At 38.7% G+C, this 18,502-nt stretch overlaps 1 protein-coding gene across 7 annotated transcripts in view; it reads right to left on the bottom strand.

Annotated features, from left to right (window-relative positions):
- Window positions 1-2,734: 2,734 nt before the first annotated feature.
- LOC109430375 (complexin) overlaps window positions 2,735-18,502 on the bottom strand; it is a 596,174-nt gene continuing 580,406 nt past the window's right edge. For 5 of the 7 annotated variants that reach the window (XM_062846307.1, XM_062846308.1, XM_019706433.3 and 2 more), the window contains 2 exons: window positions 12,797-12,823; window positions 2,735-6,965 (listed from right to left, as the gene is read on the bottom strand). In XM_062846307.1, coding sequence (XP_062702291.1) covers window positions 6,892-6,965; window positions 12,797-12,823 — 101 coding nt within the window. In that variant the 3' untranslated portion in view covers window positions 2,735-6,891. The remainder of the gene's footprint in view (window positions 6,966-12,796; window positions 12,824-18,502) is intronic. The other 2 variants (XM_062846309.1, XM_062846310.1) reach the window with 1 other exon arrangement.

Raw genomic sequence — 18,502 nt, 5'->3', positions numbered from 1 at the left:
AAAGCCGATTTGGTCTAACTCTAGACTTCGAACGCTGAAACGTAAAAGAGCCTCTGCACAGATAAAAATAGTGAGATTTACACGTCATGTAAACTTTGGTTTAGTCATGTAAACTTAGTGTTATGAAGGTTTACATGATATATTATGTAAATTTGTGTTATATGTCATGTAAACACACAGAGTCATGCTGAATTATATGACATATAATGGAAGTTTACATGATATTTTATGGCTTTTACATGATATGTCATGTAAACTTCTGTGACATCCCGCGCTCCAATCATGTGCATCATATATCACAGAATTTTACACCCTTTTTTCGATCTGTGTGCATTAAAGATATATTGCCGCAATCGTAACGAATTTCCGAAACGAAATTTCTCGAGAGCCAGCAGTCGTTACCGGAGCTAAAATCGCTACCTTTATTCAGGTTATGTGCTACGAAAGCAGAGGGATTTGAAAACTAATCCGAAACGGTTCTGGTTGTTTGTCAACGAGAAACGCAAGGAATCTGGACTTCCCGCGCAAATGGTGTATGGCGAATCTACATCGTCCTCCCTAGATGAAACTGCAATCTGTTTGCCCAGCACTTTTCTAGTGTTTTCACGACTGGTGAGATTACGAAACAGCAAATTGATGAGGCACTTGAGCATGTTCCTGCTGACGTTTGTGACATCAATATAACTAGCTTCTCGCTGCTTGAAATAGAGTCAGTCATCAGACAATTAAAACCATCTATCCCGATACCAACTACAAACGCTGGATACTCACAATTTTGAACAACTATTTCGAGATTTACTGTTACGGTTAACTCATCAACCGAACCAGTCAGCCAGAGGACGAATACGTAATTGCAGCAGCAGAAAAGGTTCCAGATGCGTTTAGAGCACTATGAATGGCTACATAAACATCAGAATCTAACCCGTTTCTTAACACATCCATCATCTTTGAAAGTTGGCCATACTGCTCCAATCCAAGGATCTTCCATTGCAATCACTCACACATTGTCATGAATCCAATGAATCCAGAAATTCATGCAACCAATTCAAATACATCCAAAATTACATTGGGAGTTTGGTCTGTCCAAAGTCTACGGTTACTTTAAGCTGGGACATTTGGCATAAAGTAATTTGGCATAAGGCCATTTGGCATAAAGTCGTTTGGCATAAAGCCATTTGGCATAATCGAAATGCACCCTTATTTGTTTTGCCAAGTGTACATTATGCATAATGACCGTTATGCCAAATGTCTTTATTCCAAATGATAAGCTTATGGTAAGTGAGCAAGAACAAAACCGTTAGAAGTTTATAAGAGATTGTGCAACGTTGAGCTGAGATTTTGCTCTCGCGCTTTGTTTCGGTGGATTCTTTCTATTATGCGCTGCGCGAAAATTTTTAGGCGCGAACGCTCGTATACCTCCGCCAGTAGTTTTGGTGTTTTCGGCGCAGAAGTCCTCGTACTTGTTGTGAAGGACACCAAAACGATTGAACATACGAATGGTGGTCTATCTAGCGATTTTGCACCATTTTCGTTCTCTATTCACTTTGACACATGAAAACCTGCTCTGGTTGGATCGCAAAATATCGGCAAACCCAACCAATATATAAGGGTTGAATCGAAAAGAAGGGTTCCTATAGCCTATAGTGTTCAGCATGACCATGGCTGTTGGATTCGATTTTTTTACAACGAGTAAATGACAAAATTATAAAGAATATACGCTTTTTGCTAAATGTTATTTTGCATACACACCAAACGCGTTTAAGAAGACGGTTGATCAAATCAAAAAATGGTCGCCATTCATTGCAATTTTCAAGATCACAGATCCGAGTATCTAGCAGATCAGCAAGCCTGAAAATGCTTTGTTTTTCCGCTTTTTTCGACTGATCCTTTAAACGTGAAGCCAAATGCATGATTTAGAACATAGTCTAGTCTTTGTCTCCCTTAATAAAACGGGTTGATGCATTTGCCTCAACGCTCTGTTTAACTTCATCACAATGTTATTGTTCGTGCAGTTGAAAATCGGAATTTTTGACATGCGAAAGTTGATGTTTCTACCAAACCGTACGTCGGGCAAAGTGCGCTAGATCCGCTACGCAGTGCACTACGTCCGACGTTAGGTTTCCCGTATGGATTTGGAAAAAAAAATGATTATCGCGTGTGAGAAAACTTCGGGTTTCAACTGCGACAATGTTATTTTCAGCAAACTTTGCTGAAAGTCATTAATTTGTTCAGCCAAATTTATTAAGATCCGAAATAAAAATCAGCGAAATTGGTTGAATATCTGGGAAAAAATAGAATATACCGTAACAGTAGCAACTTGTGGGTTCTGACGAATCTTTACTTACCATTCTTTTTTGAAGTTCCGGTCTTACAGCTCAACCCACATCGATACATCAAAAGCAACATCTTATCAGCGCAAAGATTCATAGGGTCAGTGAAACAACTTAACATGTTGCCCTTGTTTCAGTCCTGTAGGCTATGATCACTTGAAGATTCTATCACATAGAGCCAAAGTAAGGGCACAGCCAACTATTACATGTAGATAACAACAGTAAAAAGTAACATCGACACAGATATTCATAGCGAAAAGACTAGACAGCTAGAAGATAAGACAACAACATCGAACACCGATGATGAGAACACATACATGTGCATGACTTTACGCTCATTCTCCCACATACACACACACACATATTCAGAAAGGACACAGATTGATAAAGAAAACACAGAAAACAACATCAAAGACGCTTCTCGGTTTATTTGCATTCTGAGGGAAATGATTGGGAGGTGTTGCTTGCTTTCATTTTTCTCTTCATGCTTTGGTTATGTCACACTCTTGATATTGAAAATTGATATTTCCTTGCAGTTGTTATTAATTTCCATTATTCTGATTTTACTCATTTCTCAATTTTACTTAGGTTTTAGCGTTCTTGTCGTCTTTGGTATTTTTTTTTTGTTTTCGCTTAAGGGATTATAAGTATGACCGCGCGCGGGATAAATCAGGGCCCCGTGCTAGGCATCATTGCTTTTGTTTTACTCTGTTATTGGATTTGTGTGGGTTCTCTGTTAATTCTTTTCTGAAGTTATAGTTTTGAAAGGAGGAAAGAACAATAGGAGTAGCTGATAAGTGAGTGATTTCGATTCAATGGTGTATTGTTTGTGTTTTCGTGTGTTGGATTTAGCATTGGTATGTTAGGTTAGATAGTTGTTTTAGAATGATACTTGCGGCGTAGAATCCGTTAGAATGAATATTTTAGTATTCTTTTTCAGGAGATGCGGTGCATTAAGATAGCGTAAATCAACTAACGAGACAACTAAAATAGAGATTGCAACTTTAACAAAAAGATCAACGATGTTAAATGTTACATTTTATGGTGCATTTGTAGATAAGATTCTCTGGCTAGGATTTGCGGTTTGCGATTCAAGACCGGCCAATTGGGTTCCTGCTAAATTGATATACGCTACTATAAATGGTTTTACTGTTCAACTGCTGCATAACTGGAAGATGCAATAATATTTCCTCTGATAAATTGTCACACCGGAGCGTTCCTGCAATTTCGTCGCACTAGAGGGCAACTTGAGTGTTTTTGACTGCGACGATGATACTTTTGACACTTTTCTCAACTTTGTGAGTGTGCTTGGATAAGTGTATGATAAAGCCAATCACGTCTCAAGTGCGGTAAAATTCCATTCTTTTGCTCTTTTCGCAACTCCAGATAATGCTGTTCTACTTGTAGGTTTTTCGTTATATTCCTAAATATATATATTTTTATCGTTTTTCCTCTTTTAATGGTAATAATAATTGACACACATATTGTATTTGAATGTTTCTTGTCTTTTTATTTCACTCGAGCTATGGTGGTGAATTGTTATTTTTGATGCGCGAGAACTGCTCGCAGAAGCTAATGGTGGTGAATTTTTGCGGTGGAAATGTTCTGACGCGAACAATCAGTCCTTGCGTCAGTAGCACATTTCAGAAATGTTCTCTATATATGTAGTTGAAGATGGGGGACCTGTGGTGAAGAATGTATAGTTATTGATGTAAATGTGTCATGGTGCCGGTGACGTGTCCGGGTGATGAAAGCGATGGAAACAAATAAAACAGAGGTTTAACAGTTTTTTGTGTTTTATTTTTAATGTGTAACTTTTTCATTTAATTCTCTTCAACAATTATAAACAAACGTTGTCTTGTTTTCATTTTCGCTTAACTGTCATTGCTGGGTTATTCGATCGGGTTTCTTCCTTGTCTGGGTTTACAATGTGAAAGCTGTGTTTGTGATTTCGATACACTGTGAATTCGAAACTGAGTTTCTCTATTCGAAATGGTAGGGAAGCGCTGTAAGCGTTTCTCTTTTGAAGAAATTTTTCTGCATGTGGAAACCTGATTATAGTTGTGTTGCGTAAAGATTTTCAGATGAAGTACATACAGAAACAGAACACTGCACTTTACTCTAGGTAAAGCCGATTGGTTTTGGGAAAGTTGTTTGTTTTCAATAGTTAGGAAGAGAATTTGAAGATAAATGTTAAGAGATTATGAGTTTGTTTTTCGCTAATTTCATTCAATATTTGCTTTCGTTTTCTGCTAATCAATGATTTCTAACGATAGGATAGAGAGATAAACATACTGTTTGTTTTTGTTTACTAGCTGTAATGTGTTGTTGTTGTTTTGGGTGGTTGTCAACAGATCAACAGATAAAACCGTTTGAGTTTCGCTGCTGTCAGTAGATTAACGTATTTGCTTTTTGCCTTTGTTATCAATACATTTACTACTAGCGACACGACATCAATGAGCGCGACATAAACATTCAACAGAATACGACGGGTGCAGTAAGAGATCGCGAATGAAGTTCTGGTTGTACTGTTATCCGATGAATAGACGTGGAGAATAGAAAATGCTGAGAAAATCAGAATCCATGCAATTTTGAAACAGAGAAGAATGTACATCGATATCTGAAATTTTAAAAATTCATTAAACAATTAGAAATTATTCAACACCAGGAAAGCTTTACTCTCTGTAACACTTGTATCTGTCAAAAATGGCAGATGAACAATGTTGTCAGTCGTACACCACTGCTTCAACTTTCCCGTAGCACAGTTCAATCGTTTATCGAGATTAAGAATGTTATGAAGCAAAATTGAGACTGATGAAGCAGAGCTATGGCCACAAAAAATGTTAGGTTATGACATGAAATAGAACCAGGCGACAGAAAAGGAGGAAGCATTTCATCCAAAGAAGTCAAGTATTAGCATTTAATGTCTGGGGTGCACTTGGGTTGGTGATTTTTTGTTCATTCAAAGAGACTGAATAAAGTCTCGAAGTGCACTTGGAAAAATATTCTTAGAAACACATCAATTCGATGGCGATAAACGCGTTCTATTTCTCCTCTGGCTCGGGAGCTGGGAATTTGGGATGAACGACTGCTTCTTCTATTGATGTATCGTACTAAACACAATACTCTTCCAACATTTCTCGTTAAATAAAAATTCAACTAGTAACAGCAAATAACCTGTAAACTACTGCCAATGTGATTACTTTCGAGTTTTTCTTTTACTAGTTTTAATAATAAACGCTTGGAATACTCGGCACTGTTTCTTCATGTGTTCAAAAGGAGCAGTTTACCTAAGGTTTGTATCGAGTACATTTTTCGGTTCTCTTTTATCAACCAGAGGCTTATAACTTTGTTTTACAACATTTGCCAAACTTTCAACGAATTTCAAGCTAAATATATATGACTCGTACTAACGCTAAGAGTTTAGTTAGATTCATTGTTCTAAACTGTTTTCCGTTTTTAGTTTATTTGGAATGGCATATGCCTTTTTTCTTTTATTTTTAAAAACCATTGGAAACCAAACTTAAAAAAAGGGACCTAAGAATACAGGAAATCCTTTCTCTGGATCGTAGCTACAAATCCTCCTCATTTGCGTTTCTAATTTTATCTCAACTACAAACAAACATGCTTTTTATCACAAATGCTTGTCGCTTGTTCATCGTTCCGTTCCTGGTGGATCTTTGCTGGTGCGTTCTATCCATTTTGTTCTGGCACACGAATACTGCGAAGCAATTCTAGTTTGTTTTGTTTGATTTAGCGTCTAAACTTCTGTTCCTTACACCAACGAAAAACGGTTTCGAACGGAAAGACTCGAAAATCGAAAAGGTAAATGCTTCTCCTTTTTTATGTTTTTCTCTTTTGTTTTGTTTTTGAATAATCACATTTTTCTTCACTTTTATTTCTTAATCAGTTGATTCACCTGGGTGTCCCTATTTAACAATGTATTTGCATCTGCTCTCTATTGTGTATCGCGTTTTTTTTCTGGATTCAATGAACTTACATGAGCTTCTTCCTTTTGCTTTGTGATGTTTCCATGTTGTGTGTTTTAAACAATGCTTTTTGTTACTGTTCCTATTGGTGATGGTGGTGATCGTGATGGTGCTGCTTGTGTCGTCGTCGCTATTTGCTGTTGTTGTTGATGTTGCGGCTTGTGTGGTGTTCGCACACTCATATTACATGGGTTTTACGCTTCAAACGGTGCCGGTAATGGTTGGGTTTCTGTTGCTCATCTGGATTGCCTGTCGTTGGTTGCGTGTTTTCGTTTGTGAGTGTGGTTGTGGTGGTGGTGAATAATGCTGCTTATACATTATGGGTTTTTGTTTTTTTTCTGTTGGTTTTTTTCTCTGTTGAATTTTTCAATTTAAAACTTTACATTTAAATACTTTTTTTTTGTTTTAATCATTTGTTTTTCATGTGGTTTCACTTTCTTTAAATAATTACTATTTTGTTTTTTTTTTTGTTCTATAATATTTGCATTCTGCTTATTTCTGTTATTCCTTTTTATTTCTTTAAATTAGAGTTAATATTATTGAATATACTGCTGAATACGGATGATGAATAATCACTGTAAGGAGCATTTTCCCTCGATCTGCGTTTTGATCTCGTTCACCTGCGTCTCTATGGAGTTTTTCAACTCTGTTTCGCGATTCCAACGGTGGAAGAGGTGGACATTGTTGTTGTTGTTAGTAGTTGTTAGCAAATGGTGGGTTTGAAAATGAAATGAGAAAAAAGAACATCACATGTTAGTTAATATTTGGATTAGTTTTTTTTTTATTAAATGGATAAAAGGACTAGTTAATATGCGAGAAAATGTATAGTAATAGTTCAGTTATTTAGAATAGAGGAAAACTTTGAAGTCATTGTAGTTCGTTGACTTGATCTTAATTATTTTGTTCTGTGTATGTAGATGTGAGCCACTCTCGACGCAGGATTGTGAGGCCGAATGCAAGCAGATTTTACTATGTCGGTAAGAAATGTTCTTATAATAAGTAAACTACGACATTTGGTATTCATCATACATAAAGCAAAACTAAATTGCTTGGCACCACGATGAGAGCATGTTATAGTAGAATGAAGAAGTTGAGACCCCGTCATGCGCTGATATCACTCAAAATATTGTTACATTACCATTGTTGCTTAGGGACCGTTCGTAAACCACGTAGACTTTTTGGGGGCAGGGGGGTGGGTGTAGCCAAAGTCTACGCTCCACAAAAAAATTCAAATTTTTGTATGGAAAAAAGTCTACGAGGGATGAGGGGGGTCTGAGATAGCCAAATTTTGGTCCACGTGGTTTATGAACAGCCCCTTATAGGCTGTGCACATGAATATTCTAACTGATCAGGATGCAGGTTGGACTCAATTATCCGGGGGCTTAAAAAATCACTCCGGATTTCTTCAGGGAAACAAGGTAATCCAGGAGAAATACCAAAAAGAACTTCTGGAAGATTTACGGAAGGAATTTCAGGAGGGCTCCTTGATGGAACTTCTGGAGGAGTCTCAGAAAGATCCCTTAGAGGATTACCAGAAGGAACTCCTGCGGATTTCCACAAGAAGCTACTAGAGGATTTCCAAAATAAACACCAGGAAGATTTCTAGAACGAACTACTGGATGATTCCCAAAAAATCAAAGTGAATTTTCCGAAAGAACTCTTGAAAAATTCCTGGTGGATTTCCAATAGAAACAATAGAAGATTTTCAGAAGCAACTCTTGGAGCATTTCTAGATCGAACTTCTGGAGGATCCCATTAGAAAATTCTTGAGAAATTCCAATCACTATTTTGGAGAGAATCCAGCCAAAACTCTTTGGAAGAGATCAAGATTAAATTTCTGAAATAAATTACAAAAACAACTCTTACTAGAATGCTAAAAGAAACTTTTGCGGGAATACCAGATGGAAATCCAGGAGGAATTCTAGAAGGAACTTCCTAGACGAACTTAAAACAATGATAGAAGAAAATCCTGGATGTACCTCAGAAGTAACTCTTGCTGGAATCTCAGGAATTTAAAAAGGACAATTGAGTTAATCCAAAGAATAAAACTAGAAATAATGCCATCTCTTATCTTTTTCTATGTAAACGTCAAGCGACAAAACAAGTGACGCTCTCTAATGTCGAATTCGTTTTTGATTCAGTTCCAACCTGGGTTGGAACTGGATGAGATCACAGTTTCAACCCCAACCCGACTTCGGTTTCGCTTGTACTAAAGTTTGTTTGACGTTTGTTTGTTTACACATTTTCCGCCAATCCAGTTCCAACCCAGGTTCAAAAACGAATTCGACATAAGCGTAGCATGTTGGCAGCTCTCTGTATCAGTGTTTGTGATATGTTATAAAAGGTGGTGTGCGTATGTTTTGGTGTTCGCATTCAATCAGTAACATACACTACCGCATGAAGATTGAACTTTCATCCACAGATAGCGCTGCGGTAGTGTCCCCCCGATCATCAGCGGAGTGGGCATTTATGATATTATTATTCTTTAGTTAATCACAAAATAAATTCCCGAAGCAATTGCGGCAATTTATATTGATAATCAAGCGGCTTTTCACGAAATGTAATAGCAGAATCATTTTTGGAGAAATTCCATAAGAAGATCTTTGAATAATCGCAAAAGATCTAGAGGAATCTCTGAAGATAACCTAGAACTAGATCATTCTAATAATACATTATGGACGACGTTTTTTGCTAATATGGTTAAACACAATCCTATCTGGGAGCCTAGGATTCTTTTCTAAGCGAACCATAGCCACATACCAGTGTGGACTTACCACCTTTGACACCGGGAGGTGACCGAGCACCGGGGCATGTGGATTGTTCAAACCAAGTAAGCCTAGACGTCCACAAATCCGGAAGCAACTCTTTACAAGCGATAAAATACCGCTTCCAAAGTGACACAGCCCAGCTAGGAGTGCCTCGGGCACATCAGGAACGACGCCAGTAAGTTCCTGATTACGGCCTACTGGCCTTGCTTTGTAATGTGTAACTGATACGATGCAAGCTTAGGTAACTACGCACAAGTTAGCTGGTAGCGACGGCATTCTATCCTCTTAGTAAGGTCGGGTGAACATTAAACGGCGAATGGGCTAATATCGGCGCTGTCTTTTGTCCCATAAAACCGTGGCGTGACCCTGAAGTACGTTCCTGACCTGTACCCAGCCTTGGAAACTAACTGGGTGGAAGTAGGTTCAGATGAACACTCCTGATAAGTGCTGATCTGGCTCTGAGCTCAGTGCGTGTCATCCTCGGGTGGCCGCCCTGCTTGCATTGATAACCACCAGGATTATTGGCGACTACTTCGTTGACAGTGAGAGATAGCGACTATAAGGAGGACCGAACCGAAATGACTACTAAATCCATAAACCATGTGATCGAGAGTGGAGAGGCAGAGGTAACGGCGTTGAACCCGTTAGCGTGAGGAGAACTGGTGAGGTCGCCACTACGAGGGCTGGTGGCAGGAGGTTCAACAGGAGGAGCACGAGGCGACGCAGCACCGGCCGATGAATGACGCGGGTGCTGAACCGCAACAGGAGCGGTCTACCAAAGATGTTGGTAGTTGCCGAACATCTGTACGAGCTGATCGGCTACACTAGCGGGTGGACTACCATCAGTAAGGACCTAAAATAGGGCATGCTGAAGCTCCGCAAATCGCTGGCTCTGGCCAAGAAGGAGTATGACCTCCTGGTCGAAGAGCGGTGTGCGGCTGATGCGAGCAGGGAAAAGCGGTCCACCAAAATGAACAGCTTCCTCTTTGCTGGCAACGCGACGATGCAGTACGAAACCATGCAACTAGTCGGAGCCGTAGCGGAGAAGTCAAGCTGCCCTACGGCTCGAGCTGCATTGTCGAAACTTGCCGAGGAGATGCGGCCCAGGCGAAAAGCCGAGGCGGGCGAAAATCCAAAGAGGAATAAAGGGGAGGGCCAGCGCGTGTAACCAGGCTACCAAGTCGGTTACGAAACGCGCAAGGGACACGGAAACCCAAGACGCCAACCCTAAGAGGGAATGGTGGTCAACCGGATCAAGGGAAGCAAAACCTTTGGATTACGGTTGGAATGACACACCTTCGATCTACATAATTAAAAAACGATGATTTTGACGATTGACAAGTTGCCAAGAAGACTGCTGTTTCCAACAACTTCTCTCACACATGGAATTTATTATACTTCGGTAACTACACCCATTTAAAAGCCGAAGAAGGCATTGAAGTAACAACCCATCCCGTAGCAATCTCCATCACAGAGCCATCTGCAGATGACGTTTATTGCTGAAACCGAATTGGCACCAAGTGAAGTATTCAAGAGTTGTTCTCCCCTCCATGATTCCCGTCGCTGTGCTAGCATGACGACGCCTTGATTGACTGCGGGGAAATTCATTGGAAACCAACTGGTAACAGAGCCCAACTTGGCTGGCGAAGGCGAGACCAGAAGACCGACGGTGACGATGATGTGATGTGAAGATGGGTGCGACACTCAATTAAAAGCCAAATCGGAATCCGGGGATTCCTCGTCGTAAGCCAATAGCCTGAATGTCAAGGGTGGATAGGTAGGGCGGGTAGGACAGGTTCGACTCCGCCCGTGCGCCAGTGAAGTGGGCTTCACTTCAATGGAGTGAGTGTTTAACGAGCTTTCCTCTATGGCGGGGATGGCAGTGGTACCACACCGAACGACACACACACAATAGAAGCCATGTGGTTTGGCAGTAACGAATTTTTGAAGTGGTGCTAGCAGAGGAAGGGGATATTTGATTTCGCCAAAGGAAAGATCCACGCTGACACAATCATGTCAAACACACATCAATTAGAAACTTGAGGATACAGCAGGGGTATGATGGAGGTCTGCTGGCTGGTCTGCTTCACGAAACCGGATGTTGTGCTTGTCTACATTTAGGCTCACCACCGCTGTCGATTTGAGTTGAGAGTGGCTCTCTGTCGTGATTTGATGTGATGGCGAATGGGACACAGGCCATCATCGGTGTTGACTGTTGTTAAATATGTTGTTCGTTCAGGTGTTTGTCTTTCGGGACAGTGTTTTGTTGTGATTCATAGGTGATGTAGCATTTTATATTTTTCTGTTCACAAGGGATGTCTGATTGCTGTTCGTGTGCGACAAACAATGTAGATAGGAAGAGAGAAAACGTGGATATAGAAAACTATTTATAGGCGAGTAAAAAAACGCTATCCGGAACACACGTGGAGGTTGGGATGCATTCACGAGCAGCTACAGTTGTGTGACAGATAGGGAGAAATCTGTGGCTAAAACACATAGGAGACAGAAATATGGAGTTTGGTATTTTAGTAGCAGTAGAAACGATATTGAGGAAAATGACCACTTTCAAAGAAAGTGCTGCCATCGGTCTTGTGACAAGCTATTTACGCGTACTTTCGTTTGCTTTGCTTCTTTTAATGTTATATAGTGTTTTTTTTTTTGCAAGTCCTATGTCGAACTCTCTTTCTCTTTCTATATTGTAAAACTTCAAAAAGTAGGTCCATAATAGGCAGTTATTTTTAAATAAGATAAAACCGCGACATTGCATGTAAAATAGATATAAGAAAAGTGAAAAAATCATTTAGATACGTTTATGTGTTCTGATATTATTTTCTAGTCGTATACAATAGTCATTTTGAAAAGAATGGTCAGTCTTTTAGGGGCCGCACTTTCTTTGAGGTATCTTTGATATGGTAAAAATTAATAGTAAAAAATAAGCACTGCTAACGAGTGTTTACTGGAGAGCAGACTGGTAGGTGGATTGATGTTTGTTATGATTAGTTTTCTGCTGTTCTGCATGTTTTGTTGTCTGGCAACCCTGAATTAGTATTTTGAGGTGGTAATTGTTTCCAATAGTTATTGTTATGTATTTGCTGTGACCTGGTTTGGCAAATGTTCGCATTCTGTGTCGTTATTGATATATCTGTTGTTTGGCACAGCTAGACATAAACAGACAGAGGATAGGCACAGGTATTTGAAAGAGAAAGAGAGGTTAAATAGAATTATGTATATTGGATTTGAATATCTTGGTTTTGGGATAAACAGCTAACAAATTTGGTTATTATATATGCGCTAAAAGAAACGAAATAACTAACATCGTGGGGAAGTTAAAAATAGTAACGATTTCTATCAATTTAAAAGAACACCAGAGGCAGCACGATTCAAGTTGCTTTTTGAAAGCAACTAAGCCGGTAAAACTAGGCTTTCAGTTTATGTTAAGAAGAGAGGAATGCCCTTCTTGTGTTGTGTGTGTTGCTTGGCAAAATTTGCTTGCTATAGGTAGAACCATTTAACAATTATGATGTTGTTCTTCTGACCATTGTTTAACATTTACAGCAGAAAGATTTACACACTCGAATGTTTATAAGTTTTCGTTTTCTAAGTACATTTATATCAATTTAGCTACTGGTTTGGTTCACACTGTTGCAAGTATTATTTGGTATGTTTTTGTTTTTGAAAGTGATACTTTACACAATATCTTGCTACTTACTTCTATTACCGCTTGACGGGTCGCCATCTACAAGAGGTGAGGGGATTGGTTTGAATTTATCGTGAGTGGTGAACATTAGAATGTTTACTTTTCTACTGATTGATTGCAGGAGTTTTGGTGAGAAATGAATGATTGCAAAACGGATAAATATACATCAGATGAGCGTAATGTTTTGGAAAAAATAAAAACATGTATGACCTTGCATTGTTTTATGCGTTTTCGCATATTTTTGTTATAGTTTAGTAAAGATCGATCCAATAGGTTTATTACGATTTTTTGTTCGGATGCGTAGGATTAATTACGAATAAACTGTTTGTATATTTGCCTGACATTTTCACAAAGAAAACGTTCCGTTATTATGTACCCTCTGGAGAAGGCATCATTCCTGTGTATACGTTTGTTTGAAAAAAGAGCCGGCATTGAAGGAAATATTTCTCAATAACCATAAATATTAATTAAAGTGGATAATTTTATGTTGTATATTCTTATCACTGTAAACTATTAGAATCTGCTACAAGGCGCCTGATTGTTGAATTATTTCTATTGAAGATGAATTATTTGAACATCCATAATCCATATACAATCTTGAACGAAGATCTTGGAAGAGTTCACGTCTTCTTCTTCTTCTTCTTTGTGACTCGACGTTCTCACTTGAACTTGGCCAGCCTCTCTTCAACTTAGTGTTCTTTGAGCACTTCCATAGCACTTCAATTAATGCTTTCTTTGCCTGCCATTGTGCATGGTTTTGTGTACTGTGAGGCAAGGTCAATGATACACTAATGTCGAGGGAGTCGAGAAAATTTTCCCGAGACTAGAACGGGAATCGAACCCGGTATCTCTGGATTGGCAATCTATAGCCTTTACCACTAGACTAATTGGAGACTGGAATGGAACAGTTCACGTAGAGTCTCTAAACTTTTTTACTCAAAAAATACTTGTTGGCTTTCTAGTCAACAAGGAGTGATTAACGAGAGGTTTTCTGATTTCTTAATTCCCCTTTTTATTACGAGAGGCAAAATCTCGCGTTTAGTATCCTACAGGCGTATCTACAATGATCGATTTCTTTTCGTCGATTTTCTCTTCGGATAATTCCGGAAAATACGACCAATATTCGGATGATCTCTCGGTATGTTTCGGTAAAGGACGACTAGGACTAGCATCTAAAACAACAAAAACAACCAAACGTGATTTGCAAGTCAAGTTACATATTAGCCGAAGAGAAAATCGACGAAGAGAAATCGATCATTGTAGATACGCCCGTATGATACTGAGCGCGAGAAATAATCCTACAAATAAATAATTTGACCCATTAATTCACATTATTCTAATTCCATTTTGATCATTTTCATTTAGTTCTCTCCCATTGTTCTTTTAACGGGGACACCCCTTTAAGGGTTAAGTGATCGACTCTGGAAGTTACCTGGAGCTAATTAAAGAAACTTGTATCTCTAGTATTGCAATTGAAATAAGTATACGCACTTCAATCGGAATTGGAATTCGATTGCGAATCCAAATCTCTCCAGTATGAATATATAAAACTCTGCTCGATTATAGGTTACGATTTAATTCATCAAACTGTGGCATTTAGAATTCAGTTATATACTGTAATTAAGAGTTCATGGAATAAGGTTTACCTTACGTATTAAGGACAAACGTCTTGAAATCCCGGTTCAACAGTACATCAAAACTTCAGACGCACAAATCTCAAGAAGCAAGCTTCAAACAACAATGCATTTTATTATTCTGTTCTTGCTCACTTGTAATGAGCTTAAAATAAGAAGCTCAGGTACGCTGGTTTTGTTTACTAAGGGCCGATTTCTTCACCTCGGCTTAACTCGTAAGCCAGGCTTACCCATATAGTTAAACATGGCTTAACGCCTAAGCCAGGGTGAAGAAATCGGCCCTAAGAGATTTGTGCCCTCAACATCGTGAGTAGGTTCCAAAGTCGGCCATTGTGGCGGCCATATTGGGATTCTAACAAGTCTGTCCTTAACTAAATGGAATTCATAGCAAACAATAATATTAATAATATGAGGCATTTTATCAATTCATATAGAACACGACTGCGGGCCACGTTTTCACATCACTTCTCAATTTGCCTTTTCTCCTTATCATCTATACTACCTGCAACGATCAGTCATAATTTTGTCAAGAATGACTTTTACGCCCGACGACCATAGTTGATCTTGAAGAACAATCGACTGAATAGGAAGCGCCGACCGAGGGGTCGTGACAATACTTTTCAAACTCCGGAAGAAGAAATTATGATTATTTAAGGATGTAGTTATAAGCATCCCAAGTTGAGAATCCTAAGGAACAGCTAGATGAAAATATCATCAATACCGTGCACCTTATGGTACATGAAGTAATTTTGAAGATCTCTTTCAAAATTATTTTATTCTTGTGGAATGATTCAAGAACTTTTCTTTGTTAATTCTTAACAATTTTTAATTTTTCTGAAAATTTCTGCAGTTATTCCTTTATCAATTTGTTTGAAAACTCCTAAAGGAATCCCCTTGGTAATTTGTTTGGTAATTCCTTCGATAATTCGTTTGGTAGTTTATTAGACAAATATCACTGAGCATTTCCTTCTTTCGAAAAGTCTCATATTTTTCAGGAATTCCCTAGGTAGGAAGTCCTTTCGGTAAATTACTTTCAAAGTTTTCTCCGGAAACTGTACCGTAAATTGTGCTGACATTCATTCCAAGGCTTTCTTAGAGAAATTCTTCTATAATTCCTTATTCAAATCGTCGTTTCGAGACTTGTTTAAGATTCTCCGAGAATTCATTCAAAGTTCCCTCCATTGATTTCTCAGAGAGTTCCAGCGGGAATGCTTTCAGGAGTTTCTCCGAGTGTTCTTTAGAGTATTGAAGGTTTTTGGGGAAGCTCTTCAGAAGTTACATTTTTTTTTTTCAAGGAGTTCCACAAGAAATCGCTCCTCCCAATATTCTTCCGGGAATCCAACCACGAGTTTGATACGGATAACCTTCCAAAACTTCCCTTGATGATTCCTTTTCCGGGTTTAAATTGGTAATATGTCGAGAAGTTTCTCCAGGAATTTCTCCAGGAGTTCCTTTTCTTAAGCTTCTCCAGGACTATTTTCTTGAAATTCTTTCAGAAATTCCTTCAAGATTTTTTTCAAAAAATCCTAAGAAAAATACTACAGAGGTTCTTCCGCAATTTCCTGCGAGAGTTTCAATAGTCTTCAATAGTTCTTTCGATAGTTCTACTAGTAGTTCCTTCGGAAATTCCATCAAGAGCCCCAAGCTAACAAATTTCAAGGAGCTCAAAATACTTTCGGAAATTTTGTCTGCAGTCTCCAGGAATGTCTTCAGCCAGTTCCTTCAAGGTTTTTTTTTTATCTGTATTAACGAGATTTTTAGCCCTAGGCTAGTTCATCTCGGGACCCACGCTTTATTTCCCTTCCGAAGGAAGAACCCACATTTTGTGAGTTTGTCGGGAGTGGGATTCGATCCCAGGTCCTCAGCGTGATAGTCAAGTGTTCTAACCATCACACCAGGTCCGCTCCACTCCTTCAAGGTTTAAAGGTATACTTCGGGCTGCAAATCTCTTAAAAAAAACCATCTGTTCCTTCGAGAGTTCCTTCAGAAGTGCTAGAGAATTTCTTCAGAAGATTCTTCATTTTTTAAGTTGATTCTTCATGATTTTGCATATTTTCTCACGAGCTCCTCCGGGAATTTCTTCCCAAGTATTATCCTATAGAAATGCAATCAATGCATTGGTTGTTTTACTTTCACAGCATATATCAATATGATCCTACATAAGTTTCTCCGAGAATTCTTACAAAGGTCCTCTGGAAATTTCTCCAAGAGTTCCTCTAAATCAGTGGTCCTCAGGCTTACTGTCTGCGCGGGCCACAATTGAAATTTACAAGAAGGCTGCGGGCCGCAAGGCATTTGTGAATTTAGTTTGATCAAATTTTAATAGAGTTACAGGGTTTAACTTCGACATTCAAAGCATCCTTTATATTCTACAGAATTACGTTTCAGAGTCAAAATGAAAAAGTCATTATGTTTTGCATATAAAATGATTATCAAAGTGAACTCTACTGATTTAAAATAGCTTTTTGATTATTGGTATCTTTGGTAGGGAATTAAATCTTTACCTCTTAAAAGGGCTTTGATAAAAAAAGTTTGCTTTTAGTTTTTGCAACCTATCTAATACATCCCAAGCAACACGACTTGTTTCAAAGCCAGTACCAGCAACATCAGTGCAATTTATTTAGTGTTTGTATTAAGGACAACATAACATAATTGCTTCTCCTTTGAAACGCAAAAAGCGCAAATTCTAAATCGTTATGTAACTTGAGCTAGGGGGATTGATAAAAAAAAAAGAAAAAAAAATGTCCAGACTCGAACCATGGACACCAGGAGTATTAACCACTCTCCTAACATACTACACCAGAAGCTCTGTGAGAGATTTGCTGCTCAACGCACCAAAAAAGCTACTGAAGTTACGCGTTACTTCATTGTATCTTCTTTGTCACAAGTTAGAAAGCTGTCAAAATGAAAAGACGCACAAGTTTTCTGTAACACATTTGGAACCTAATCTGAACAAACAAACCACAGTTAGATGTTTCATGTGTGTTACATAGCACATTTAATGCAAGCTGACTGTATTGTCACTTGTGAGGAATATGTTAGCTCCGCCTCCATAAATCTATGTCAAATACGATGTTTTTTGTAATTCCTATGAAACAAAACTGCAACTTAACGATATTCGGAGTATAAATGCAACTCAACTGACAAGATTTAAGTTGCGTGTGCTTTTATTGCAACTATTTTAGACCAAAGCATAGAAAGCCACATTCTGCATGATGTTGCAGGTGCTGCTTGGGATATATTTCAAAATCAGTTCGCGGGCCGCACTAAACCTTCTCGAGGACCGCATGCGACCCGCGGGCCGCAGCTTGGTGACCACTGCTCTAAATCTTCATCTAAGAGTTTCACCAAAACTTCTCCAGGAACTACGCTGGAAATTTCCTCCGTGAATTGTCCAAAGAATTCCATGTGGTGGAATCTCTCCAAGCAGTCCCTATGGGGATTCATCTGGTAGATCCTCCAGGAATTCTGCCAGGTATCCTTCCGGAGATTTCTTCACAAGTTTTTCCGAAAGTTCATCCAAGAGCGTCCACAAACATTCTAAAAGAAGCATCTTCGAGAATTATTTTCAAAAGTTCCACGGGGAATTTCTCCTGGAGTTACTCCGGAGTACTTGATTTCCTCTGTGTGTTTCTTCAAGAAAAAAAAAATATACCTCCGAGAGTTCCTCCTGAAACTTCTCCAGTAGTTCTTCCAAAAAAAAGTCTTCGAGAATTCTTTTAAAGTTTTCTATCAGAAATTGCTTCAGGATTCTCAGCAGGAGATCTACAGGAAAATGTTCCTGGTCTTCCTACAAGAGTTGCAAACAAACAGACATTTGCTTCGAAAGTTCCTTTAGGAATTCACCTACAAGTTTCTTCGAGTTTTTTTTTTCTGCCACTCGTGATTTCTTTAGCGTAATAGATGTTACAGAACCTCAAACCTAATAGGTGTGGGGAGAATTGCAGGGAATTTTGGAAAATTTATTGGACGAAATACTTCAATGCATTCCTAACGATTTGTTATTTACTATCGACACTTTACACAATTGTGCATTCGTGTCGTAACGATTTGTTGAATTAATAACTGAAATTATCTCCGAAAG

Source organism: Aedes albopictus, chromosome 1 (assembly GCF_035046485.1).
Source record: "Aedes albopictus strain Foshan chromosome 1, AalbF5, whole genome shotgun sequence".
NCBI lineage: Eukaryota > Metazoa > Arthropoda > Insecta > Diptera > Culicidae > Aedes > Aedes albopictus.
This window is presented reverse-complemented; position numbering and strand designations above follow the sequence as displayed.